The 9,653-nt window shown below is 49.2% G+C and overlaps 1 protein-coding gene across 6 annotated transcripts in view; it reads right to left on the bottom strand.

Moving 5' to 3' along the window:
• Positions 1-1,021: 1,021 nt before the first annotated feature.
• ZG16 (zymogen granule protein 16) overlaps positions 1,022-9,653 on the bottom strand; it is an 11,964-nt gene continuing 3,332 nt past the window's right edge. The window contains exons 1-4 of one of the 6 annotated variants that reach the window (XM_019628522.1): positions 5,849-5,956; positions 2,419-2,480; positions 2,122-2,254; positions 1,022-1,413 (exon numbers count right to left, since the gene is read on the bottom strand). In XM_019628522.1, coding sequence (XP_019484067.1) covers positions 1,098-1,413; positions 2,122-2,254; positions 2,419-2,473 — 504 coding nt within the window. In that variant the 5' untranslated portion in view covers positions 2,474-2,480; positions 5,849-5,956 and the 3' untranslated portion in view covers positions 1,022-1,097. Of the gene's footprint in view, positions 1,414-2,121; positions 2,255-2,418; positions 2,481-2,956; positions 3,023-3,343; positions 3,424-3,461; positions 3,527-5,563; positions 5,761-5,848; positions 5,957-9,653 lie in introns of those variants that run through there. The other 5 variants (XM_019628520.1, XM_019628524.1, XM_019628523.1 and 2 more) reach the window with 5 other exon arrangements.

Genomic DNA, 9,653 nt, shown 5'->3' with positions numbered 1-9,653 from the left:
AACTTGTCTGTTCCCCTTCCCGATTCCCCAATGCTGTTCCCCTCCCCCAATTCCCCAATAAAATCTTAAAAAACAAAACATAGTTATAATGATATACTATTCCATTCCACAGAATTGATTGCTTAAGAGAAAGGAATTGGTATAAAAACAGGATAGGCGTGAGTTTGTTTCTATAACATTACTATTTCTTTATAACCTTTGTACATATGTACAACATGTATGTAACTGTGTTATCTTTGTCTAATTGGGAATAAATGTTTCAGGACCGAGACCCAGAGTCCTGAAAATTTTTTCCAAAGCAGCTTTATGTTGCTGAGTTAACCCAGTCACTCTAACGATTCCCCTGAACTCTCACCAACCCCTTATGTTCATGGAAGTCTTCCCCGCCTTGGAATGCCCTTGTTTTGAGGATGGTGTTGGCAGTGTTGCAGCTGTGAGGACGTCGTGGCTTCCTAAGGAGAGAACCCTAGTTCTGAGAAACCTAATAAGCAAGGACGCCAGGGCTTATGGGTAAAGGCGGGGAAGAACAAGACACAATGAGGCTAAACTTGGGGAGTCAGGTGGGTTCTGGGAAAGAGCAGAGGATCTTGGCCCAGGCCCCCCACATACAGTGAATGGTTTCAGAACAAGAGAGTGACGGCCTTTTGGTGCTATCTCAAAGTGGGTTGGGGAAGGGGCAAGAGGAGAACTAGAGAGCGGAATACCTGGAGTTTGGCAATAAGCCACCAGGAGGCCTCAGCCGCAGAGCCCCGGTTTGGGTAAACACTCTCAGGAGCTATCCTTGAAAACAGAGTTGGTGCAAGCTGGAATCTTACGTACTCTTGATAAATAATGAAGAGAAGCCCAAGCCTTTTACCTCTTTGCCTCATCCTCCCATTCTTACCCAGATGGAGATCCTAGCAAAGAATGAGATTCCCACACCCAGCGTCGGGAGGGGATTCCAGCTGTGCAAGCACACACATACACACACACACACACACACACACACACACACACAAAACATGAGACTTAGCTATGCCCTTTTATTGTTTTATTGAGCCAGGTGGACGGGGTGAGTGGTGAGGGGTTTTCGTGACCCCACTGCAGGAGACTGGGGCTTAGCAGCTGCTGCACTCACTGGGGTAGACATCCCAGTGCAGGCCAATGGCATTGATCAGGGAGCCGGACCGGCCACTGATGAATCGTAGCACGGTGTTGGGGTACAAGGGGACGGCATTGAAACTCGTGCCTGTGTCTTTCCCAAAAGGCAGGTAGCGGCCCTTGTCAGTGATGAAGACCAGCTTCCTCAGGTAGTATTTGTACTTGCCGGACACCTGGATCACCGACTCCCCAGGATGCAGGAAGATCTCCTCCAGGTCTCCCTGGGAGCCACCCACATAGTCGCTCCACACCTTGCCATAGCGCACCTGGAGACTGGGGGCAGGGCGAACAGGGAAGGGAGGGAGACGCTGAGCAGCGTATTCAGAACTCAGGACCTGTTGGCCTGTATGCTGAGAGCTTCAAATTGGTGACACGGATGACAAGTCCCTCGCCAGTCCCACAGGATGTGAGGGCTGCCTGAGCCCTTGCAGATCATACAAGGAACTTCAACTCCTCATTCTGACGACAAATGGGCTCACAGGGGGAACACAACTTGCCCAGAGTCACCCAGACAGTAAGTATCAGAGCTGGAATTGAAAGTTTCTCGACCCTCACTCGGCCCCCACCCCCACCTGAAAAAAGCGGGAATTTTTCAAACATCTGAAAAGCTCTCAGGAAGGAAAAGCCTTGTCCATGCTGTCCCAGGACGCAGAGCCGCGATCGGAAGGATGCACATTTTGGGAGAGGGATCAAGCAAAGATGGAGGGTGCCACAGGGGATTTAAACCTTGGGTGGGGGCTGAACTACACAAGTTCCGGGCCCCTGAGAGTTTACAGTACGCGATCTACCCAAGGTCATGTGTGTTTGGGTTGTAGGTTTCAGCCGCTCAGGTCTGGAATTCAAGTCCTCTAACAACTTTCACATACCACGTAATTCCTGGCACTTATCGATTAAAACAGATGGATCCAAAGTGACTGAGAACTTCCCAAGTTAGTAAGATGCTAGAGGGTCCCCAAACCACAGAAGCTCAAAGACTCTTACCCTACGATGTAGTATCTGTTGACTCGGATACGCAGGGCGGTGATGGGGCCGTCCATCTGGTTGCCAGAATGAGAGAACCGCTGTCCTCCGCCGCCACCATACTCTCCGTTGTAGGAGGAGGACCTAATCTGAACTGGAGGAGAAAGTAGGAGTTGGAGGGAGAAATTCCTTGAGCACCCGGTTTCTCCCCACCACCTCTGTTCCTCCCACAACTTAGTCCCCATCATCCCTGAGCCCGCCTCCCAAAGCCTTGGCCATAGCTGTGACCTTGTGTTGGGCTCCTGGCTTCTCACTTACTGGAAGTGGCCGAGACAGATGCACAAAGAAGAGCAAGAAGAGCAACAGTCAACATTCTGGGGCTGGAATGGAAGAAAGAAGAACGTGAAGATGTACTCCTTTTTCCTCTGGCATTCGTTCATCCAGACACCCATGACCTCCAGTTGAGACTCAGGCTCCTTGGCCCTTTAATCCAGACTTCACTGACCCAGTCTTGGGTTTAGAAAGGATTATCCATGGTCTCAAGTCCTGTTCCTTGCAGACAACATCTTCTGTGTCCCTAACCCCTCTGCCTTTCCCTGGTCTGATTTTAGCCAGAAGATCCAGCCTAACTCTCCATCTGGATCAAGCTGTGTCAAGCCCTGTTTCCTCCCAGCACAGAGCAGGAAAGGAGTTCTCTAAAGAAGTCAAGGCAACCTCCAAATCATAAAACCTAACGGAAGTCTGCCAATGGAAGATTGACCTGGCTCACGGGGCATCTGAGGTATAGTTTTAGTTCCTAACTTCCCACCTGGTCTCAGAAGGAAAGGAGCATTTTAGAGGTGTGTCTCTCGGTCACCTGGGGAGTGAAGGTGATGACAACACCAGGGTCCAAGCAATTCTGGTGGAGTTGGGGTAGATTGAGAAGGTGCAGGAGTTGGGACCAGCTCAAGATATTAGATCCCAGATACCTGGTCTATTGGTCATAATTCTCTCTCTACTAACACACATCCAGCCATATCCATGCCCCTGAGCATGCCAGGTGTCCTCAGTCCTTTATCTGAGACTGAGGCACCGATGCACCCATGGTTGGCTCAGACCCTGATGCCCCTGTTCTCCCCTGCCACTCCATCCAGGCAGGCTGTTCTCCAGCTCAGTTTGAATTCTCCCTAATTCAAATCCAGGCATCCCTGTCACCCAGGCCTGTCACCCTGTCACCTTTGCCCAGGCCTCCGTCACCCCTCACCTGGCAGTTTCAAGTGCAAAGTAAATCCCCAGAAACTTCCAGATCTTTTATACCGGTTCCAAGCCCTCCCTCTACTCTTTATCGTGTGAACCTCACCTCCTGTGCAAACATTACTAACCTCTTAGGGTCAGTTGTCAAGCAGGGGCTGGAACATGTTATCCTGCCCCTCCTCCCAAGGGTTACAGGTGGCAGGTGAGGTCCACATTAGGGCAAGGCCCAGATCTTAGGAGAGGCAGAATAAACTTGAGAAAAAGTCACCAGATGCAGGGTCAGCAGCTTTGGGTGGGCAGTTACTAATCACCTCTGGGCATGGTCTGAGGTTTTCCCTCCTCTGGTGGGTGTTGGCAGGCGCTCTCACCTGCTACCTGCTACCTTTCAGGGCTCCATTGCCCTCTCCAGCCATTTGAAACATCAGTTCTCCTAGAAAGGTGTTACACAGCTGATGCCTTACACTTAGGGGTGCCTACTACTTGCCAAACAATTTTTCTCTCTCTCCTGATATTTTATATGAAAAAAAATCCAAACATATAGAAAAGTTGGGAGAATTACACAGTGAACACCCATATGTACACCCTGTAGATTCTACTACGGTTACATTTTGCTGTATTTGCTTTTTTTCATCTCTCCATCCTCAATCTGCCAGACCCTTCCCAAACCTTTTCTCTCTGAGAAGGGTGACTTGGGGCTGCAGGGGGACACCAGAAGGGGAACAGAGTCAGTCCAGCAGGCAAGTGGAAAGCTGAGGGATGACAGTGAACAGGTCCTCCTCTGGGGGCAGTTTTGGGCTCAGGGCCCTCAGAACTCCTGGGCCCCAGGCTGGGGCAGCAGCCCACATAGGACAATTGCTCCTCCCCGTAGGTCTGAAACTTCCCCGGGGTTTTGTCAAAGATTTCTTCTCTTAGCAGGCCCTTCTCTTCCAGGACTGATTTCCTCACCCCCTGAAATCCCCAGGACGGACTCCTGGGTCCTACCCCGCGACCCATCTAGGGTTGACCCCCTGATTCAGCAGGTCCTTCAAGCAGAAGGAATGGAATCCAGGGATGGGCTGTACTAATTAGCCTGGGTTATTAATGACTGTTCAGAGCACCCCACCCCCTGACAGGCTTACCACCTGGGACTGGGGCTCCTGGGAACAAAAGGAACCACACCCTGAGGAGCTGGAAAGAGGGTGGGGTTCCTGGCGGGGAGATTCCAGAGCCAGGAGGACACCAAGGTCTGAGCTCTCCTCTCCAGTTCAAAATAAGCATGTCCTGGTGACATGACTTTGACCTCATTCCAGCCATTTTCTCCTCTCTCTGTTTGCCTTTCTTTCCTGATTCTCTCTTGTTAAACAAAGATCTTGACTTCCATGGATGAAAGCCTTTTTAAAAGAAAGGGTTTCCTGAGCCATATGCTAGCCAGAAACAGACCAGGTCCTGGGATGTGAAATCTACACCAGCATCAGCAGGGCTGGGTGGAAAAGACAAGCATGGCCGCCGTCCTGGAGTTGAAGGGCTTTTTCATACATTATGTTTTGGGGGAGGAAGATGTAAGTTGTTTTGAAAGGATTTACATTGGCTGCAGATATGGGGGGGAGGGGTTGGAAAAGGTGAAGTGAAAGGGGGCAGGTCTGGGATAGGTGCTCTCTCTGTAAGGAAGCCCTATTTACTACTCCTGATTGGTTCCAGGTGACAGCCCTGAAAGTTCCTGCCTATTCAGGCCATGGTGGTATCTAGTGGTTGCCTGATAGATGCCCCCAGGTTGATTCAAAGTTCCAACATACATTCAGGAATGAGGGCAGTCTTTTGTTATTTGGCTCACAGCTATTACCTGGTTAATTCCTGTCTTTCTTTTACTCTCCTGCTTTCCATAATTAAATTTAGAACGTCTCAGAATTTTTCTCTTGTCACTCTCTTTCCCTTTGTCTTGATCTTCCTTCCCCCACATCTCCTGCTCTGAGGCTTTTTCTTTAAATTCCCTCCACCCCCCCATGTCTTTTGACTTCCACCTCATCTCTTCTTTGTTGCTCCCTCTCCCCCAAGCTCTCTGCTTGCTCTCTCTCCTCTCTCTCTTCATTCTCAGAAGCATACCACATGGTGTGAAACCAAACACAGGAAATCAATGCTGAGCTCTGAGGCAAACACCATGGGAAAACGCCCTCACTCCCCTGCATGACACATCTGGGACCCTCAGAATACAGGCTCCCACACTTGTAGGGTCACTCTGATGCATCAATCCCACCTGTGCAGAGATCCACACTGCAGATCAGTCCCCGGGTTCCCCACAGCCATTCCCCAGTCCCCTCTCCGGAATACAAGAGATGCCTTCCTTGTGGAGGTAGAAGTCTTAGGGTTCATCGTTTCTCAGAGACTAAGCCACTAGGGTTTGCTGACATGCAGTGCCTGAGGGGCTGAGGAAGAAGGTGGAGGCAGTGGGACAACAGCCACCCACCCACACTGCTTCCACCTCATCAGCTCCTGTTTTGATCTATTTCACATTTAACGGATGTGCCAGTTGGAAGCCTACCTGCCTCTTAAAATCCAGATGAAGTTGTCTTAAACCTCACCCCACCCCCAGTCCTACAGGCAGCAAAAGTCCAAAACTTCCTGCTGTTGACAGTGTCCTGCTGTCTCAACCCCTCTCCTGGTGCCCTCTGCCCCTTGGCAAAGCAACTCACTGAACACATATTTATGGGGCATCTCTGTGATGGAGGCCCCATTCTAGATGTTAAGTAGATAGCAAGGAGGAAGAGAGCCAAGCCCTACCCTCCAGGAGCTTTCACACAAGTGGGGCAGTCAGACAAGTGAACAACGACACTACTGTATGATATGGGCTATGCAGAAATAAACAAAGCAAAGAGAGAGCATGAAGAGAGATGGGGAGGCTATTTGTCTGTGGGAAGACCTTCCACTCAGGTAGCATTTGCAAAGAGACCTGATTGAAGTGATGGAGAGAAATACAAATAATTTGGGTGAAGAGTGGGCCAGGCAGAGCGAACAACAAGCACCAAAGCTCTAAGCAGGAAGTGTGTGGGATGGAGTTAGAAGCAGCAGGGAGGGCAGGGTGGCTGGTGTAAGTGAGGGAAGCTGGGCAGAGGTGAGGTCTGGGCAGCCGCCATGAGCAGATGACGCAGGGCCTGGGAGGCTGTGGTTGTGAGTTTGGATTCCTTCTGAGAGTGAAGGGAGCCATTGATGAGTTTTGCCTTTTAAAAAGGACTATTCACAGGCCGGCCGAGTGGCGTGTTGGTTAAGAGCTGGCTTGGGACGCCAGAGGACCCGGTTCAGATCCCACATATGAGGGCCAATGACACTGCCCTCTACAGCTAAAATGCTGAACAACAGCTCAACCTGGAGCTGGGTTGCTGTGAGTTGCCGGTGACGGCGTAGGCTGCAGCCCCTGCTGCAGTGGGTTGCCATGGGCTACTGTGTGTAGCCAGCAGCCAGCATGAGCAGCCAGCAGCCAGCGTGAGCGGCCGTCCAGAAGCCGGCGACTGATCTGCCTCACCGGGGAAGAGCGCAATGATGGTGCCAACTTGGGCCAGTGAAGCAACGTCTTCTACAACTAGACTGAAGAACAAAAGGACAGCAACTTGTCTGTTCCCCTTCCCCCAATTCCCCAGTTCTGTTCCCATCCCCCAATTCCCCAATAAAAATCTTTACAAAAAAAAATAAAGAGGACTATTCACTCTGGATTTTGATAGAGGAAGAATGGACTGGAGGGTGGGTAAGAGTGGAGATTGGTGGCTGTAAAAGGCGGGGAACCTTCCCCCATTTTGGTGGGTCCCTCTCTCCTGCCCTCCTGGATTGCCTGAGAGCTTCCCCCTCTCTCAGCAACTTTGTTCTCTTCTTAAAGACTTGCTGCAAATTCAGACTCAAAACTGAGAATCTGCCCTTTTACCCACATCAAGGATTTTTCAAACAATATTTCCAAACAATGGCATATATGTTTCCCATTAAGAAAAAAAAAATCTCTACCTCCTCAATTACACATGAGGCTCCATGGTGGTTTCATTTGAACAAAAGGTTTTACCACAAAATTTTTTTTTTTAAGATTTTTATTGGGGAATTGGGGGGAGGGGAACAGTGTTGGGGAATCGGGGAAGGGGAACAGATAGGTAGACAAGTTGCTGTTTTGTTCCTCAGTCTAGTTGTGGAGGACGTCACTTCACTGGCCCATGTTGATATAATCATTGTGCTCTTCCCAGGTGAGGCCAGTCATTGGTCCGCCGCTCACAGCGGCTCCCGGTAGCTCACACCGGCTACCAGCCACTCACGCTGGCTGCCAGCCACTCACGTAGCTCGTAGCTCACGGCAGCCCACTGCAGCTCTGCTGCAGCCTACACCGTCGCCAGCTACTCACAGCAGCCCAGCTCCAGGTCGAGCTGTTGTTCATCATCTTAGCTGTAGGGGGCGAGCGTCACTGGCCCTCAATGTGGGATCCGAACCACAGCCCTGCTGCTCAGAGCTGGCACTCCCAAGCGAGCTCTTAACCAGCTGAGCCACTTGGCGAGCCCCCCAAAAATATTTTTTGAATATTGCTTTCCTATCCGCCCTTCACTGTTTCAATGAGCAGCAGTGACTCCACTCAGTGGAAAAGAGGGTCCCTCCACTCCCTGCCCCCCTGTCCACTGAGCCCCACATCGCAGCGCCTCCAGTTTGCTCCAGCTGCCTAAAATACTGTCCTCTTTCTGCCCATCAAGTGTCCTCTCCCTTCAAGACATTCAGCCCACACCACCACCACCACCACCACCACCACCGCCGCCGCCTTCCCCTGCGCCCACCACCAAGCCTTCTCTCCCGAGCTCCTCCATCCCTTCTCTTCCCAGCCCCTCCACTGCAAACAGAATTCCTCCTTCCCTTCTCTGGTCTCCAGCTGTGCTCTGTACATCACTAGGCTGGCTCTAATTACCCTGCATTGTCATTTATCAGTTTACAATGGAGCCGCCTTTGCTAAACATGTTCCAAGGCAGGGACTGTTTGATAAGTTTCTGAACTCCCATCATCTCCTGCATCTCACCTGGCACAGAGCAGATGCCCCCCAAACGATTGACAATGCCGGGGCTGCGGGGAGACATCCATTCAATGCTCCTTGTCCGTCTTTTCACAACGCTATGTCTCTCTTCTCATGGGGTTGCATTTGGGTTTCCTTTAGTTTCTTATTTAGGACTTCTCTGGAGAAACTCTGTATTTGGGAGAAAGCTGTACATAAAGACAGAATTCCTGGATGAGGTCTTCCATTTAACACTTCATAGCTGTGTGAACTTACAGAAGTCACTTACAGAGCCTAGATTTCTGCATTTATAAAATGAGGGGGGGAAAGTCTCAAAATCCTCAAGGACAATGTTTTTCAAACTATGAGTCTTAACCTATTTAGTGGGCCATGAAATCAGTTTAACAGCTCAAGGCTAGGATATTTTAAAAGTGGAATAGAAAATAAGAGAGCATCACATGTTACAAGCCTAAATACAGAGGGTGAAAAAAAAATGTATACACATTTTAAGAAAGGAAAACTGTATTAAAATTGTAATTCTCAATATATACCAATAACAAAAGCTAAATACAAGTCACGTTTGATTTCTGCAATTCCAAGAGGTGCTCAAAGTGGTTCCCATCAGCTTCCAGACATTTCTGATGATGGTGAACTACTACTGCTAGAGCAACGCTGACCAAAGTGTCCACTTGTAGACATTTTTTTGGCACCCCCGGTATTGTTTCAGTTAAATACTATATTCTCTGGGTCCTGGCTCACAACATAAAATTTTATTTCCTGTTGTGATTTGCTATTTTAAACAAAAACCTTGAAAATAATGAGAACTCTACTACTCTCAAAGCGTAAGGTTCTTTCTATGCCAACACTCAGTTAAAAACTGTCAGCTGGACGTGGTTGGGACGCCTCTAGGGCAGTAACTAGAGCGGCTCCAGAGACCAAGGTTCAGGGTAGATAAGTGTACATTATTAATCATTTGTTTGTTAAAGTTGATATATAATTGACATATTGGGTCTTCGGAAAAGTCATGATTTATTTTGTCTGTGTTTTTCAAAGGTCATTTATTTTTGTATGAAGAACAAAGATCTATCAATGATATATTGCCTGTTTTGTTCAATAACCTTTTGCCATCTTTCAGTGAGCTAATTCCTTGTTCTTGGAAAGACCTGTCTTTATTTGTGAAAAACTGAACAAGGTGCTGATTTACAGCCTCATCTGAATTGAACATTATACCACACAAGGAGTTTTGAAGAGAGCGAAACAAGTGCAAGTCTGGCGGCGCAAGGTCAGGTGAGTATGGTGGGTGTGGCCACACATCCCATCCAAGCTCCAATAATTTTTTTTT

The sequence above is a fragment of the Hipposideros armiger genome, unplaced genomic scaffold, assembly GCF_001890085.2.
Source record: "Hipposideros armiger isolate ML-2016 unplaced genomic scaffold, ASM189008v1 scaffold_799, whole genome shotgun sequence".
NCBI classification, from domain to species: Eukaryota; Metazoa; Chordata; class Mammalia; order Chiroptera; family Hipposideridae; genus Hipposideros; species Hipposideros armiger.
Note: the sequence above shows the minus strand (reverse complement) of the source record. Positions and strands in the feature narration are given on the sequence as shown.